Source organism: Simochromis diagramma, unplaced genomic scaffold (assembly GCF_900408965.1).
Source record: "Simochromis diagramma unplaced genomic scaffold, fSimDia1.1 OVJJ01000321.1, whole genome shotgun sequence".
Taxonomy (NCBI): domain Eukaryota; kingdom Metazoa; phylum Chordata; class Actinopteri; order Cichliformes; family Cichlidae; genus Simochromis; species Simochromis diagramma.
In genome coordinates this window covers 6,691,861-6,709,530 of record NW_024386772.1, presented here as the reverse complement: position 1 = coordinate 6,709,530, position 17,670 = coordinate 6,691,861, and the positions used below count along the sequence as shown (strand labels likewise).

The 17,670-nt window shown below is 39.1% G+C and overlaps 3 protein-coding genes across 5 annotated transcripts; 2 read left to right on the top strand and 1 right to left on the bottom strand.

Annotated features, from left to right (window-relative positions):
• nkiras2 (NFKB inhibitor interacting Ras-like 2) lies at window positions 1-5,372 on the bottom strand. 2 transcript variants are annotated; one of them, XM_040045716.1, is made up of 4 exons: window positions 5,268-5,372; window positions 4,707-4,829; window positions 4,068-4,309; window positions 1-1,495 (listed from the first exon to the last, which is right to left on the bottom strand). In XM_040045716.1, the coding sequence occupies exons 2-4, from the start codon at window positions 4,798-4,800 to the stop codon at window positions 1,253-1,255; spliced, it is 579 nt and encodes a 192-aa protein (XP_039901650.1). In that variant the 5' UTR covers window positions 4,801-4,829; window positions 5,268-5,372; the 3' UTR covers window positions 1-1,252. The 2 variants fall into 2 exon arrangements, with proteins under 2 accessions (XP_039901650.1, XP_039901656.1); XM_040045722.1 differs by lacking the exon at window positions 5,268-5,372 and having other exon boundaries at window positions 4,707-4,853.
• On the top strand, window positions 5,325-11,482 carry dnajc7 (DnaJ (Hsp40) homolog, subfamily C, member 7). Its single transcript, XM_040045694.1, has 14 exons — window positions 5,325-5,421; window positions 6,155-6,243; window positions 6,385-6,509; window positions 6,863-6,976; window positions 7,234-7,308; window positions 7,484-7,602; window positions 8,086-8,239; window positions 8,375-8,539; window positions 8,658-8,749; window positions 8,912-8,985; window positions 9,145-9,291; window positions 9,632-9,784; window positions 9,907-9,969; window positions 10,086-11,482. Exons 1-14 carry the CDS (start codon window positions 5,348-5,350, stop codon window positions 10,121-10,123), a joined length of 1,482 nt encoding a protein of 493 aa, XP_039901628.1. The 5' UTR covers window positions 5,325-5,347; the 3' UTR covers window positions 10,124-11,482.
• A 119-nt stretch (window positions 11,483-11,601) lies between these two features.
• Window positions 11,602-17,336, top strand: odad4 (outer dynein arm docking complex subunit 4). 2 transcript variants are annotated; one of them, XM_040045702.1, is made up of 11 exons: window positions 11,602-12,211; window positions 12,296-12,427; window positions 12,536-12,689; window positions 12,773-12,834; window positions 13,795-13,945; window positions 14,104-14,322; window positions 14,411-14,618; window positions 15,206-15,292; window positions 15,395-15,591; window positions 15,745-15,845; window positions 15,931-17,329. In XM_040045702.1, exons 1-11 carry the CDS (start codon window positions 12,086-12,088, stop codon window positions 15,964-15,966), a joined length of 1,473 nt encoding a protein of 490 aa, XP_039901636.1. In that variant the 5' UTR covers window positions 11,602-12,085; the 3' UTR covers window positions 15,967-17,329. The 2 variants fall into 2 exon arrangements, with proteins under 2 accessions (XP_039901636.1, XP_039901643.1); XM_040045709.1 differs by having other exon boundaries at window positions 12,099-12,211; window positions 12,607-12,689; window positions 15,931-17,336.
• The last annotated feature ends 334 nt before the right edge of the window (window positions 17,337-17,670 follow it).

Sequence of the window (17,670 nt, the reverse complement as noted above, 5' to 3'; positions counted from 1 at the left end):
CACAGTCAAAGGCTTTAATCTGTTTACAAAACATGCAAACATCTCAAAAAAAGCACATTTTCAGGATATTTATACATAAAGGTTAATCTTCACAAGAAAAAAAAGCTGCATGATATAGTGTTGACAGACCCTGGAACTGACAAATTTTCACATTTCCCCATTTTAGCGAAACTAACATTAAAAGCTGCTCATACATGACTTCATGCTACACCAGTCCAGTGATGGGTTCTACTTTACACCTCAGAAGAAGAAAAAAAAACCAATACACCGATTTCATCAGTGACGAATGAATCGTGTTGACATTGAAATGGAATTTAACTAAATCGAGTGTTCTCTTTTACATGCAACAAGAAAAAGTAGCACTTCAGCCTGCAGAAACATTGAAATATCATCTGACCATCTTGTAGTCAGACTCGTCACACCCGTACAGAAAGCTAAATGTGATAAAGAATCTGAGTGATTCACGTGACAATATTAAACAGTAAATCTCAGCAACAAACGTGTAAGGTGTAACAAATCTCCACATCAACAGACAGGACAGTTTATGTACAATATAAATAATGCATCTATGAAACCCTTTCAGTCATCATTCCTTTCCCAATATGATAATCAGCATTTGTGTGATGCAGTTATTGGGTAACATTTGAAACTGCTGCCATTTTTGGTTCAGTCCGTGTATACATTTAGTGCACAGGTTTACCGAAAGAAAAAAAAAAAAGTAGCCAGTGTACAAACTATGTGTAAGGTCCTTCGTCATCATTACAGTGAGCCTCAAGTGACTATGATAGCTTAAATCTCTGGAATCTCAAATATAAACTGAGATCAAAATGATGATTGTCAGTAGATCAAGAGCTACAGTATGTAGCTCTAAATCACACAGTCTATCGCACATGTTTATCAATGCAGGTGAAACAGTTTGAACATTTTTCTACCTGGAAAAAATGGGAATTATTTGAGAACGGGAAATGTGATACATATACAGATGACAGAGACATAAAGAATTTACAAAAATCATAATTAGTTAAGAATTTTGTTTTTAACAAATATGAAATGCAGGTGTTTTATTAATATTAACAGTGCTCTCTGTTTACAAAGATCCATACAATCATCCTGCCTTCCTTCTCAACATAATTTCTCTGCCTTCTCAAATTTTTACTAAGTCAATCCTTCATGTTGATAAAATATATATATGTTTTAATAAAACAGGGTTCCCTTTAACATGCCTCCCCTTTCAAAAGCTGTTTCGGATATTTTAGCTATCTGTTGAACCACTGCCCTTATTCTTATTGCGGCTGAGAGGGAAAGTGGACTTGCTCTGTGGCTGGGTCATTTTGCTGGCGAGGTAGACAAAGGGTTCAATGAGTGTACGTCGGTCCACTACAGACACCTCCCACAGACGCACCTTCTCATTCTTCGCCCAATTCTGGGCCACGTTCAAGTCAACTCTCCTCTCTTCCTGCTTGTCCAGTTTATTACCCAGCACAACAATGGTTACCTATAGATCAGATTATCAAGTTAGTTCCACATTAGTCACTCTACAACTCTTCACATTGTGCTTCATGACAGCTGCTGTGGCTTCAGATACAGCAGATTGTCTGGTGAAAATTAAATATGACTGGGAGGAAACAATATTCAAATTAATAATTTAGAAATATCATCCCAGGACATAGGGCAGATGAATCAATATCTGGCATCTCTGGCTTGCTTGCTTCTTTAATATCCCAGAGACCTGTATCAGACCCAAAAAGCTCTCAAACTGCTGTGTCATGAATTTACAAAGGCTTGGCATCCCTCTTTAAGTGCACATTAATGAAACATGACCCCCAAAGCAAGGCTACAACAATGACTAAAGCCTGACAACTAATGTTACAATATTAAATAACAATGCATTCTGCATACTGGTGCAGAATATTCTGCAGCTTTATGTATTCTATATTGTACTGTTTTTATCCATCCATTTTCTTTCCCTTATCCAATTTAGGGGACAGCCTGGACAGGCCCTCAGTTTAACGCAAGGTAAATAGAGAGATAAACAACCAGTCACACTCACATTTACACATAATGGCAATTTAGAATCACCAATTAACCTAACTCATGCATGTCTTTGGACTGTGGGAAACTAGACAACCCAGAAAGAACCCAAGCAAAGATGGGCAGACAGACAGTCACACAGAAAGGCTGGTGGATTAAAACCTAAGACCTCCTTACTGTGAAGCAACCGTGCTAATCACTACACCACCTATACTAAACCTTTTTATGTACAGTGGGGCAAAAAAGTATTTAGTCAGCCACCGATTGTGCAAGTTCCCCCACCTAAAATGATGACAGAGGTCAGTAATTTGCACCAGAGGTACACTTCAACTGTGAGAGACAGAATGTGAAAAAAAAATCCATGAATCCACATGGTAGGATTTGTAAAGAATTTATTCGTAAATCAGGGTGGAAAATAAGTATTTGGTCAATAACAAAAATACAACTCAATACTTTGTAACATAACCTTTGTTGGCAATAACAGAGGTCAAACGTTTACTATAGGTCTTTACCAGGTTTGCACACACAGTAGCTGGTATTTCGGCCCATTCCTCCATGCAGATCTTCTCGAGAGCAGTGATGTTTTGGGGCTGTCGCCGAGCAACACGGACTTTCAACTCCCGCCACAGATTTTCTATGGGGTTGAGGTCTGGAGACTGGCTAGGCCACTCCAGGACTTTCAAATGCTTCTTACGGAGCCACTCCTTTGTTGCCCGGGCGGTGTGTTTTGGATCATTGTCATGTTGGAAGACCCAGCCTCGTTTCATCTTCAAAGTTCTCACTGATGGAAGGAGGTTTTGGCTCAAAATCTCACGATACATGGCCCCATTCATTCTGTCCTTAACACGGATCAGTCGTCCTGTCCCCTTGGCAGAAAAACAGCCCCATAGCATGATGTTTCCACCCCCATGCTTCACAGTAGGTATGGTGTTCTTGGGATGCAACTCAGTATTCTTCTTCCTCCAAACACGACGAGTTGAGTTTATACCAAAAAGTTCTACTTTGGTTTCATATGACCACATGACATTCTCCCAATCCTCTGCTGTATCATCCATGTGCTCTCTGGCAAACTTCAGACGGGCCTGGACATGCACTGGCTTCAGCAGCGGAACACGTCTGGCACTGCGGGATTTGATTCCCTGCCGTTGTAGTGTGTTACTGATGGTGACCTTTGTTACTTTGGTCCCAGCTCTCTGCAGGTCATTCACCAGGTCCCCCCGTGTGGTTCTGGGATCTTTGCTCACCGTTCTCATGATCATTTTGACCCCACGGGATGAGATCTTGCGTGGAGCCCCAGATCGAGGGAGATTATCAGTGGTCTTGTATGTCTTCCATTTTCTGATGATTGCTCCCACAGTTGATTTTTTCACACCAAGCTGCTTGCCTATTGTAGATTCACTCTTCCCAGTCTGGTGCAGGTCTACAATACTTTTCCTGGTGTCCTTCGAAAGCTCTTTGGTCTTGGCCATGGCGGAGTTTGGAGTCTGACTGTTTGCGGCTGTGGACAGGTGTCTTTTATACAGATGATGAGTTCAAACAGGTGCCATTCATACAGGTAACGAGTGGAGGACAGAAAAGCTTCTTACAGAAGACGTTACAGGTCTGTGAGAGCCAGAGATTTTCCTTGTTTGAGGTGACCAAATACTTATTTTCCACCCTAATTTACGGATAAATTCTTTACAAATCCTACCATGTGAATTCATGGATTTTTTTTTTCACATTCTGTCTCTCACAGTTGAAGTGTACCTCTGGTGCAAATTACTGACCTCTGTCATCATTTTAAGTGGGGGGAATTGCACAATCGGTGGCTGACTAAATACTTTTTTGCCCCACTGTATATCTATTTATTAAAAAATAGATATATTTTATATATCACATATATTAGATGAGCCACACTTTGAGCAGAATATTTATGAGGTTTTTAATAAACATAACTTCTTCTATTCTGAAATTACTAGAACAGAACAAGTAACTGTGAGGTGTACCAATCAAAACCCATGCCCTCACTATACACATTAATTGTATTTACTGCTTACCTCTTTCTTGTCTCTGTGGCGATCAATGTCTTTCTTAAGGGCCTCCATTCGTTTAAAGGACTCTTTACTATCAATGCTGTAGACTAGTACGAAGCCATCAGCAAAAGTGTAGTAATGTCGGGGAAACTCCATCCCTTCCCGGAGTCCACGGGTGTCATAGAAGCGCACCTGCTCTCGTGTGCCACGGTCAGTTTCTATGGAGCCAATATAGATATCCTCAAGGGTCTCCATTGGCTCTGAGCCTACCAGGAAATAAACAAAGGTGGACACAAATGATGTGATATGCTGCACAAATATTAAGATGACAACATGCGAGTCTTAGATGTTATAAACTTTTAATACAACTGTTATATACTGTTAACTCACCAAGCGTTGAGTTAATTCATTTAAACTTTATATAGCACCAAATCAATTTTGCTACGTTTTAATCACGATTTCAGTTACGATTACATACTGTCACATTAGTTATAAATAACTAATGGACGACAGAGAGAATACTCACTCAATAACATCAACACTACTGCAAGTCGACAACAAATTATATTATGCTTTGCTGCGATCACTCGGGGATAAACCACATTGACCATACATCATTTGACTCATTGAGGTAATATATGATAATGTAGGGAAGCGACATACCTGCAACATGATTGGCATACAGTAGTTGTTCTAACACAGCCGTTTTTCCTACTGCGGCTTGACCACAAACCACCACTTTACAGCTTTTACCCATGACGGTTTCTCACTCTCCAGTCCGAAAATCTGTTTAGGACAGAAGAAACAAAAAACAAAAACTACCCAATTGATCAAAGCCATTACTTAGAAACAATGCAAAACACAGCAACACGGTACGCCTTATTTGGTTTCCTTTGTAGATAAACTGTGCTACTATGCACACTAGCTAACTTACAAGTTAGAAGAGCCCACTGGCAAAAAAAAAAAAACTTTTATCTGACATAGTTATTTTAAGTTTTTGCGTCGCAAACGATAGCTAATTTGGAGACGTTTGTACAGAAAATAGCTTAGCATTAGCTTCGGGAAGACACAAAACCACTATATCACAAAACCAGCCATTAATGTTGCCTGTATATGACAAATTCTAGTAAAACGTGTCTTCAAAAATACACACGCTGATACTTCTGGTTATTTTGCCGACATTTGTTTGCTAACTGTCATAATTTCGCTTGAGAAAACGCTTACCTTCCCAAATGTGCTACTTCCTGTTTATGTTGTACGTAACGACTGCAGTATGTAGCCCCGCCTTTCTCATTGACGGCAAAATGGCGACGGAGAGCTGTGATGCTGTGAACATGGACCCTGACATGGAACTGCTCAGCGATGAAGAATTAGAAAGGTGGTGGAAATTACAGCTATGTTGTCAGCGAATGAAAAACGCGTATATCAAAGTCTTTTATTGATATGTGTGCTCAAAAGCCTCCGTCGTGTTAATTTTCTTGTCGCAACATGAGAGCTTACCAGCGCGCTACCGCTAACAGTTTAGCTAAATTTGGCCCTGGAAAGCATCTAGCTCGGTTGCCTTCCACTTTAGCTAGCCCTTGTGTTGGATTTCTGGGTTTCGTTCACAGTAACGTATGTAAGTTGGTGGTTAATCGTTAAGTGTGAAAGTTGATCGGAGTTAAGAGTTTTGCTTTCACATCCCAGAAATAACCAAAGCTGGCTAATTACTTAATGGCACCATTCAGTTAATGAGTGTTCGTGATGTGAAGTATGACAGGCCTCCAAAAAAAGTAACGGCAGTAGCCCTTCAGGATGGTGTCATATGTTCCTGGCTCAGTCTCATTGCTGCGTGTTGGCTGGGAATACATGCACTCTGTCCTGCTAGTTTGACTTGTTCTATGTTTAGCTAACTCAGTCCAGCAAACTGTCAAATGCACATTGTGTCATTCTTTCTTTACTCGAAAACATGAATATGAAAAAAAGTAATTACCTACCTCTAGTCAAGAAACAATTCAGCAAGTCTACCTCTACTTATCTTACCACCTGTCATGTGTTTTTCTCTTCTCACTTGTTTTAGATTTGCCTGCAAGCTTTATTTGATTTCTGTCTTTTTGCCCATTTCTACACAGGGAAGCAGAGAGCTTCAAAGAACAAGGCAATGCTTTTTATGTCAAGAAGGATTATGCAGAAGCATTCAATTATTACACCAAGGCCATTGGTAATTCTTTCTAAACAATTTCAGTATATATTTCTGTGGATAGAAGCTATGCTAATTTCTCATGTGGACGAGAATTTAACATTTGCATCCAACATGTCCCTGGTAGAATATTAATAAATTTTTCTTAATTTAACATAACAGATATGTGCCCAAAGAATGCAAGTTACTATGGAAATCGGGCAGCGACACTAATGATGTTGTGCCGGTATAGAGACGCTCTAGAGGATTGCCAGCAAGCAGTACGACTAGACAACACCTTCATCAAGGTGGGTTGAAGAATTAAAGAAATTTCATATATATATATATATATATATATTAGTAGTGAGGATTGTCCTTTGTAAATATTTCTAACAAGCAATGGCTTTAGAGCAATACAGATTTTCACATAGACTGTAAAAGCTTTTGTTTATTGCAGATCTTGTATAAGTCACCAGTGGTCTATGTCTGTAGTATTACAAGGCCAATAAACACATAAGCTCCAGCACTGTTGTTGGTTGTAGTCTAGTAATATATTACATAACAGATAAATATTTTAGAGGCAGTCATATGTTTTTAATGATGTTGGTCATTACAGGGTATTATCACTTTAGGCTGTGAACTGTAAATCTTTTACTTACAGGGCCATCTGCGAGAGGGCAAGTGCCACCTGTTGCTTGGGAATGCTATGGCTGCCAGCCGCTGTTTCCAGAGAGTTCTAGAGCTGGAGTCAGACAACAGCCAGGCCCAGCAGGAGGTGAGTTGGCCTCAGTTGCAGAGAGCATGACCTAACAACTTGGACATGATTATCCACTATTAAATTGGCTTTGGCCAAACCAGTGAAAATAAAGAGCAAAAAAAGGTTTGAATGGAAATCCAGTAGTAGTAGTTCACAATCACTTGTACTTATTCTGACCTGGATTTAATAAGCATGGCACTCAAGAGACTAGCAGTTTCTGAGAAGCACTGAAGTTCTTCCTCATGGTTACTGAATATCATAAATTCCTTTGGCAGGTGAAGAATGCAGAATCTATCCTTGAATATGAGAGAATGGCAGAGATTGGATTTGAGAAGAGAGATTTCAGGATGGTAAGCTACTCATTAGATACAGTTTTAGTTGGTTTTTTGTTTTGTGTGTGTGTGTGTGTGTGTGTGTGTGTGTGTGTGTGTTTTATTTGTGAGGTGTATTATTTGTGAGGTGTATTATGTCATAAATACCTGCCAAGTCAAGCATCAAGTACTGCAGGTATCTGCTTGTGTTTAGGTTGTCTTTTGCATGGACCGTGCCTTGGATTCTGCCTCCGCTTGTCACAAGTTCAAGATACTAAAAGCAGAGTGTTTAGCCCTGCTGGGGCGATACCCCGAGGCTCAGTCTGTAGCCAGGTAAGAATGCACACTTGAAAAGATTTATTTATTTTTTGACATTATTGTCAAAGGGATATGATGGGGGGGAAAGTCACTGAGGTGTGTAGTTGCCCTAACATGAAGTACAACAAAACAGTATGCCTTTCTCAGACAGGGCCACTGAAATGTGCAAGCAGTGATTTCCATGCAGGTTGAAGAACTGTCAGGATGAAAAATCACAGCTGGACACGGCACGGATCCTTAAATTTAATCACTCCAGTTTGCCTTGAACATGAAGATTCCTTGTTGTGTTTATGTGTAGTGCTTACTATATGTTCTGAATAGTGGGAACAGCGATTGTCATGATTTGACTCTTCTGATCTTTACTAGGTTGTCTGTAATACATTAAACAGTTGAGTTTTCAGAAATGAACTTCTCCTTTGAAGATGGTGTAACAGTACATTTTAATGTGATTTACTCTTTTTAATTGCACTTTGCCTGTAATTATCTGTTTTTATCCAGTGATATTCTTCGAATGGACTCCACTAACGCGGACGCTCTGTACGTGCGTGGTCTTTGTCTGTACTATGAGGACTGCATTGATAAGGCTGTGCAGTTCTTTGTCCAGGCCCTGCGTATGGCTCCTGACCACGACAAGGCTCGGCTTGCGTGCAGAGTGAGTAACTCAGTAGCTAACAGTTGCACTGCTTTAAATTTAGCAAGGGGGAAAAAAATCTCCTTCACCAGTCTGCTTGAGGTTTCAGTTAGCTCAGAGGAGCTTTTAAAGCTGCTGTATGAATTTTCTACCCAGAATGCCAAAGCGCTAAAAGCCAAGAAGGAGGAAGGAAACAAGGCATTCAAGGAGGGAAACTATGAGGCAGCATGTGAGCTGTACTCTGAGGCACTAACAATAGACCCTAATAACATCAAGACAAATGCCAAGCTGTACTGTAATAGAGCTACAGTCGGATCAAAGGTAAGACATAAAATTAGTTTCATTAAAATATGTCAATTGTAGGCATACAGACACCACAGGTCACTACCTTTTCCTATCTCTTTGCCTCACATGTTCACATTTTCTTTTTCTTTGAAAGCTCAAGAAACTAGAACAGGCCATTGAAGACTGCACGAAGGCCATCAAACTGGATGAGACCTACATCAAGGCCTATTTAAGGAGAGCACAGTGGTATGCCGAAGATTTTGTTACTTTGTTGTTAGTAGACAGACCAACTTGTATGTCATTTGGTTTCTTTAAGCAGAAGCTTCACTTTTTTACCGACACTTTTGTATTTTACAGTTCAAATTGAGTAATGAATTGACTGAAAGACTTGTGCTTGGTGTCCTGCAGCTACATGGACACGGAGCAGTACGAAGAGGCAGTGCGGGACTATGAAAAGGTTTACCAGACAGAGAAGACAAAAGGTGGGGGCAGAGCAGATATTACCACCTCACAGTGCTCCTTTTCCACATATTGGCACCTTTGGACTAGTATTAAGTTGCCACTTTAGAGACATTACATAACTGTTTTTAATGCAATGCTTATTAATCTACATGCTGTGTGTTTTTGACTTTATTACCTAGAACACAAGCAACTCCTGAAGAATGCCCAGCTGGAACTGAAGAAAAGCAAACGGAAAGATTACTACAAAATCCTCGGGGTGGATAAGAACGCAACAGAAGAGGAGATCAAGAAAGCTTACCGCAAACGGGCACTTTTACATCACCCAGGTGCTTGATTTCTACGTAAAAAGAGAACTAAACATCACATCAATGAAGAGACCTGAATTGTAGGGGGAAGTTTTTCTGCAGCAAATATGGCCATATAATTTCCAGTGAAAAGATATTTTAAAACATTATTTTAGGGAACTGTTTTGTTTTTTTTTTAATCTTATCTTTATTCAGACATTTGAAATGAAAATCAGTTTAGATAATCCTTCAAAATAACTGCCTAAATGAGTGACATGGGTGATTTTTGGTATGGCAGCTGAGCTGTGAGATTTGCTTCTAGAAGGACTTTGAGTTAAATTACCAAATATAATACTGCTTTCATTTTTCCCCCTCCCTTTAGACCGTCACAGTGGAGCTAGTGCTGAGGTACAGAAGGAAGAGGAAAAGAAGTTTAAGGAAGTGGGCGAAGCTTTCAGCGTGCTTTCTGACGCAAAGAAAAAGTCTCGCTACGACACCGGACAGGATCTAGAGGATGACGGCATGAACATGGGAGGTGAGCATATGGGTCGGCTTCAGTGTGTGAGGTCTCAAGGATGATCAGATTGAAATGATACGAGAAAATTCAGCCAGATAGTTCTGTGTTCATGTCGTTTCTTGTGTTTTCTTTCTTTCCAGATTTTGATGCCAACAACATTTTCAAGGCATTCTTTGGAGGTCCAGGGGGTTTTAGTTTCGAAGGTAACATATGTTCTGTTTGAAAGTAAAAATCTGTCCCTCTGCCAGCCATTTGGAAGGAGTCCCACAATCTGAGAATATCCTAAATGCGCTAATGGTTTTGTTTTTATTATTTTCAGCATCTGGACCTGGAAATTTCTTCTTCCAGTTTGGTTAATTGGAAGAGTCGACTACCTAAACAGTTACTACATCAGGACTTTCCAACAATGTCAACCCCACAACCCATCATCTGTATTTAATAACTGACTGATTTGCAAGTCAGTTTCCTGTATATGCCATTGACTGAATGAATGCAACCCAATGCAGCAAATGCCCGTCTAGCAAAGGACACCAAGTTGGCTCAAACTGAGTTGGTAGTTTTACTGGTTTTGGATTTAGTTTTCTTCCTTCCAGAATTAAACAAACTTGAAAGTCGGTAATGGCTAACAACACTGGTCCAAATAGTCTGGATTTTTCAAATAGGAAAGATTGCACAGCTATTATATTAGAGCTTTTAGGGATCCATGCAGGAAGTGCCATCCTGGGGAAAACTCTCGAGCAAGCTATTATCCTGCTCATCTCAACTTACTGCTGAGGGGGGGTATTCTCTGCATGACAGTTAATAACTTGCTCAGTGATTTGTGATGGAAATCACTGAGCAAGCTGCACCATCTCAGTTTTTTTTTTTTTTTTTTTTTTTGACGAATCTGTCACACAGACAGTTGGCTGCTACGAATTCGCACTGAAAACTGCCTCCTTGTCATAAGCCTTTGGGAGCACTCAATCTTCTTTTTTAAGTTGACAACAGCTGGAGTCTAGACCTACGCATGTAATTCAGCCGAAGCACACTAGAAAGGCGGCAGAGGAGACGGCCGTGCTGGTTTTGTTGTCAGCAAAGTCTCCGTCCCTTCTGTTGTTTCACATTTGATGTTGCCATTCACAGATTGCTGCATTGTACATTTTACTGGAATGTAAAGTGTTGATTTGTGATAATAGTTGAGTTTCTTTTTTTCCATTTTTTTATCGTCATAATGTATATTTATTGTAAATTTGCTGTCTGATATAAACGTCAGCGTAAGATGAAGATGCTCTTCTCCTAAGATTGAAGGAGGCACCCACCATGAACACTACGTTGGGAAAAAAATAACCAAAAAAACTCAGGAAGATGATTGGTTTGCTAGATCTGCATGGCATTTTAAGCTCAAATAGATTAGAGTATACAGTAGAGGTTATTTGACATTGAAGCTGTCTAATTTTATTCAATGCAAGGTGGAGGCATCGAGCAAAAGTGACAACTTTATTGCTCCACATAAAGTGAAATCTGTTTGCTGTTGTCCAAAATGTTCAGGTGCTGTGTGATGATTGAAACGTAGGAATGTTTAATCATTTCCCCATTAGTCCATTGGTGCACTTGAGTATGAAGAGTGTCCTCATTTTGCTCTGATTGTTTTTGCTCTTTATGGTGAGACCATCCACTCTTTTCCCTGGAAAAGTACCAGCCATGACAATAAAGTTGGCCTCCTCTGGGTTTCCCCTAGATTGATATCTTTCTTTTGTTTGGAATCATTAGTTTAGAAGTATTGCATAAAGATACCGTGTGGTTTTACAGATTGCTGTGGGAGTGAGTCCTGCAATCTGGTATCATGCCAAAAAAGTGATGTCCTGTATTTGCCAGAAAAGAATGATGTATCTCATGAATAGAGCTGCAAACAGTTATTGGGAAAGTGACTTTTATATGTCTTATTTGTTCTAGTAAAATCTCACGGACATTAAAAATGTCTTTTTCAAAAGAGATCTGACCAAGAGGGCAGCAGAAATTAAAACTTTAAAAATATTTTAAGTTGCCAAAAAAGAACTGGAGTGAGTAAAATGTGAACCACAGAGTGGGGAAAATATCACAGTCATAAAGAGGCTTCTAAAATAGGTTTATATCTTTGTTTTGTTTCGGAATTTTAAGAAAAAAGTAGCGTGGAGGTTGGTGTACTGCAGGAGATGAGCAGCAGAGGGCGCTGCTTCCTCGCGATTCGTTTGTTGGTGTTGCTAGGATACCAGCTAAACGTGGATCGATGTGTTGGGCTAAAGTTTATACGAGTTAAACTGGCTTCAAGTTGACGGAAAGAAAGTTTAAAAGTGGCCAAAAATGGCAAACATCGACGCAGACCTCGAAGACCAGCAATCTAAGGGCGTATTCGCAACTTTAATGGCCGATGGGAAATGGATGTACCAGGCAGGAGAGTATAAAAAAGCTATAGACAGCTTCACAGAGGTAAGTGTTAAGTGTCGTCGTTACCTTTTCTCTGATTTTTTTTTTAAGCACTCTAGAAATGGCTCACTTCTTTTCTTTGTTTAGGCACTGGCTTTAAAGCCTAGTGACAAACAGTGCTTTGTTGCTCGGTCCAGATGTTACCTGAAGATAGGAGGGTTTGACAACGCTTTGAGAGATGCAGAAGCTTCACTTAAAAGAGACAACTCGTTTTTTGAGGTAAATGTTTTTCTGCTGTCATGATAGAAAATGAGTAAAATGTATCTTTATATCCCCGCTAAAGGTTCAGTGCCTATTGTATACATTTGTTTTGAATCACCATTTTAGGGTTTATACCTGAAGGCAGAAGCTTTATACTACATGGGAGAATTTGAATTTGCCCTGGTGTTTTACCACAGAGGCCATAAACTACGTCCACAAATGCAGGAGTTCAGACTGGGTATCCAGAAAGCACAGGAGGCCATAGAAAACTCTGTTGGCAGTAAGTGTCTTGTTAATAGTCTTGCAATCATCTCACATCTCCTTACCTAAAATATGAGCCGCTTGTTCTTTGCCATCTTTTAGGTCCTTCCAATGTGAAATTGGAGATTAAAGGAGACCTGTCATTTCTCAACATAGGTGGTGAGGTGAGTCTTTGGTGCATATATCTTCAGTAAATAATAATAATAATAATAATAAAAACAACCCCACTGAGGTAAGTCACAATTATCACAGTACAGCACAAACTCAGTTAAACTTAAGGGACATCATCTTACCAGCTGGGATGCTTAAACCAATGTGAATCGTGCTTTGGTGCATTGGAGAGGTAAGACCAAGGAAACCTCCAAAAGTCTTTGCAGCTGGTAACTAGGATGCAACTAGATGTGCCTCTAGGATGGCACATCTATTCAACGTGCCATTGCAATGACATTTTCTTTGTCTCCCAACACAGTTACTAGAGTGTGGAGCAGTTTGGTCAGAGCAGCATGAATGATTAGCCTGCTGGAGGTCTTTTTGTAGGGCTGTGGCAGTGCTCCTCCTGTTCCTCCTTGCACCAAGGAAAAAAATACTGGTGCAGCTCTCTTTAACAGCCTTTCTCCTGATACAAGTTCCCTTAATTTTTATTTGAGCAGTGTATTTAACATGCAGGCTTAGAGGCAGAGCTGTTCTAATGGTACAAGGGAAATAACAATAAAAATGACAGTATTTGTCATTTAGCCAGGATTCGTTGCAGGAAGGCACTACAGCTCGCTGTATATCAAAACTGCTGGACAATAGAAAGATTTCTTCCCTCTTGCTATGAATCCAATGAACAGTTGTCTTGATGCATGCTTAATCATCCAGGTAGGTAAATCCATGTCTGAAGAAGAACAATGAAACATTTCTCCCACTGAAAGAGACTGAAAATGTTACATAAACAGTTAAATCCATGCACACTTAAATCCTATCACCACCTGTATGTATTCTGTAGAACAAGGCTGAGTCATTGCTTCAATTATGTGTCTTGTCTCAATCCCCCAAAAAACCCCTGCAGTTTTCTGTATGCAATGTTTAGCCTGACCTGTCTTCTGATGCACAGTGTTATGTTATGTTTCTGAACTGTTAAGAGGGCCAAACCAATTGCAGCTATCCAGAATCTCACAAAGGAGAAAAAACAGAAGACTGAGAAAACCCCAAAGAGTGAAAAGACAACCAAACAACTTCTGGGCGAGTTTTATAGTGACAAGAAATATCTAGAAAATCTGATGAAAGATGAAGGTACTTTGCTATTTGTTCAAATTTACACACACTGTATGTTTCTATGTATCTAACTGTCACCTAGCATATACTGTTCAAAATGTTTATTTTAAAAAAACAACTATATCTGTTTCATTCTTGTTGAATAATATTAATAGCTGTTATGCAATGATTTGCAGACTTGATAGAAGGTACAACAAAGAGTGGGGAGAAGGTGAAGGACATCATTCAGAGATGTCTGTCTTACCTTGACACTTGCACTGAATTTTGGCACCAGGAGAAGCCTACTTCTGCACAAGAAATGAGGCAGAAGTTCATGCAAGAGAAATGTACAAAGCGCCGTAATAGCGCACTCTCTTCTGGATTTCTGCTGAAAAGCCTGGATGAAATTGACAGAGGCAAGATAGCATTCTGGATAAACATGGACCTTGATTCTCTCTTTTACTTTCAGTTTAAAAATTCTCACTGTCCTCTTTGTCATCCCAGAGTTTATGTCCGGAAATGCAGAAGGCACTCTGAAGAAGGCAGAAGAAGTCATGAAGATGGTGCAAAGGTGGTCTGAGAAAGAGGTTCCTAATAAAAAAGAGGTTTTGGGCACCTTGCACAGTTGCATTGGCAATGCTTTGGTTGACCTGGGAAACATGGACAAAGCATTGGAGCATCATCAGAAAGACCTGGAGTTGGCCAAACAGTGGTGAGAAGAAAGGCAGAATAGGAGTAAAACTACATATTTGGACGAGAGATTAAATCCACCACACAAACTTCTTCATAGACCAGAACCAGTTCTATAGAACATATTACTATTGACCGTCAGCAGCTTCACTGGCTTCTTGTAAAGTATTGCATTCATTTTAAGATTTAGCTTCTTACTTTCAAGTCTCTCCATAATCTCGCACAACCTTATCTCTCTGGTCTTCTGCACATTGCTACTCCTTGCTATACCTTGAGATCCTCCTCCTCTTTTTCTTTCATTATACCACCTACTCGTCGCCTGACTACCATGGATTTTAGAGCTTTCAGCCGAGTGGACCTCTCATCTTTAGAAATCTCTCCTGTTGCACACTCACAATATTGATTTTCTTCCTATTATTAAAACCAGCATTAAAACACATCCTTTTAAGCTCGCCTATTCTCTTTGATTCTGTATTACTGAATTTTAATTCTACAATTTTTCCATTTTTTTATGCATGTGTCCCTGAGTGTCTTGAAAGGTTCCTATAAATATTTTTTAATCACTATTATTATTATTAAACATTAAGAAATCTTTTTTTTTACCTACAGCAAGCTCCCAGGAGCACTGTCCAGAGCTCTGGACAACATTGGCCGAGTCTATGTTCAAAATGAAGAGTTTGCAGAGGCCATTCAAGTGTAAGTAAATAATCAAATAATACCTGCACTTGAATTCATCCAAAAACTATGTTTATTTCTGACACATTTATTTAATCCTTTTTATTCCATTTTGTTTATAAGCTGGGAAAAGAAGCTTCCGCTGGTTTGCAGTGATTTGGAGAAGACATGGTTGTTACATGAGATCGGTTTGTGTTACCTGAAGCTCGATCACCACGAAGAAGCTCGAGATTATGGCGTCCGTTCAGTAGCTGCTGCTGATGGAATCGCCGATAAGAAGTGGCAGTTGAATGCCAATGTTTTGGTTGCACAGTCAGAATGTAATTGGTTATTTATTTATGATGCATCACTTTATATTAACAAAACAGAGACACGCAACTTTAATACTTTACTTCTTAAACCACAAAGTGTTTGAATCAGTCATACTGTTGCACAGTTCTTTAACCTGATCCCAGTTTACTCTTTTATATCAGTGAAGCTTGGAAACTATGAATCTTGTGTCACCCACTTTGAAAGAGCTTTGTCCTATGCCAAACTTCTAGAAGATGATTCTGCCATGGATGCTATTGAGAAGGTTCATGCTTCTTTGTTGTATACATTCTTTTGTTTTCCTTTTTACTTAAGTTTTTTCAGTCCTGACATTTCTCATTTGTTTTCAGGCCCTTCATGAAGCAAAGCAACACCTAACACCATGAGGAACCCCTTCAGTCAGAATGGTTGAGGAAAAGAAGAAGAAAGACTCGTTTAGTGTTCAACTCATTTTGTGTGTGTGTGTGTGTGTGTGCGTTCATTTACACACCTATATGGGACACAGCAATAAAGCAGTAACTTAATCAAATGAGAAGATCATATTCAGAGTAGTAAAATATATCCGTTTTATGAACAGTGATTCGTTGTGTTTCTCATAGGAATAAAAGTGTTTATGGGAGATGCTTAAAACTTGAATTTCGGATGTTCAGAAGAACAATGCATACCGACATTTTCTGTAGCATTTTTACAAAAGCTATAATTCTTAAAGCTTATGCAGAATTACAGTAGTTCTGAAAAACTCTTCTTTTTTTTTCTTTTTTTTAAATGAATTACATCATGAGTACAGTCATGATGTAATTGCTGAGCCCATATTTTTGTTCTGTGCAAGTTCCATGACAAACTGAAATGTTATCTGGAAAATGTGTCACTTGATATACAAAGTTCTGTTTACTGATATAAATACTGCAACCTGGCAACCATTAAGTCCCATTAATCAGTATTACCTTAGAGCTTCCATATATAGAGATTAACTTATTATAGAGAACTTCCTTATTTCACCTTCCTAGTACCCCTATTACAAGGCGTGCACTGTGTGATTTGCAAACAGATGACTGCTTCTTGCAAATTTCCCATTGATAGAAACACAGCCTGCTTACAGTTCATAGTTTCTTCACAGAACCTTTATTTTACTGAAGTTTTAATAAGATGTTTTTCCATTAAAGAGAAGTTGTGTTACTGTCACGTACCCAAGTGTTTATGCAAACTTTTTTTTTACTGAAACACGATTGTCGTGATATGAGTGGCAGTGTGTGTAGTGCCCTTTGAATTTTAACCACATAAAATGTTTGCATAATATTACCTGTATATGCAAACTAAGATATACTAGAAACCTGTTTGCCTTTTTAAAATTTGGATATCTGTTTTTTTTCCTCTCTTGACTCTGTGACTCTTGTGTGACTTTTGTTTGGTAGTGGTTGTGACAACGGAAAATTACTTCCCTTTCTTTTACTTATACTGTTGTTGATATCTGTATAATTTAATTTAGTCTGAGGGTAGGTTAAAAGGAGGATATGTTTTATAAACACCTTTATTCGTGATTAGGACAAAAGTATTTGTGCCTGAAAACATAATACTTTGCAAAGTGAGATTCAGCCTTACTGTCAACTTTGCATTGTGTACAGGTTTAAACAATGGCTTTTCCACTGACCCAATGTGAACAAAATATACGTAAAATGGAACAGAGAGCTGTAACAATATGGATAAGAAACTACAAATGAGGTATCAAATATAAATAGGGATTACAAGAGATATATTAAAGCCTATATAACTGCTATAGATTAAAATATGTCTGCATGGTTCTAATTGTCATTAATATTTTAACTGCCATTCATTTTATAAAATGGGGAGTATAACTAATTAAACAGCAGATGCTCTATTATGTTAATATCAGCATCTATTAATACTATTTTCTCTGTAGTTTTAGTTCCATTCACGAGCTTCTCCTGAAATCAATGCAAATACACTGGAAAAAAGAAAAATAACCGATAAAATAAAGATTAGATTAAAGGTACAGCTTCCACAAAAGACTTCCGGTCTATAGGGGCGTGTCCTTGACCACGCCCAGATGCGCGTTCCCGGGATTTACTTTT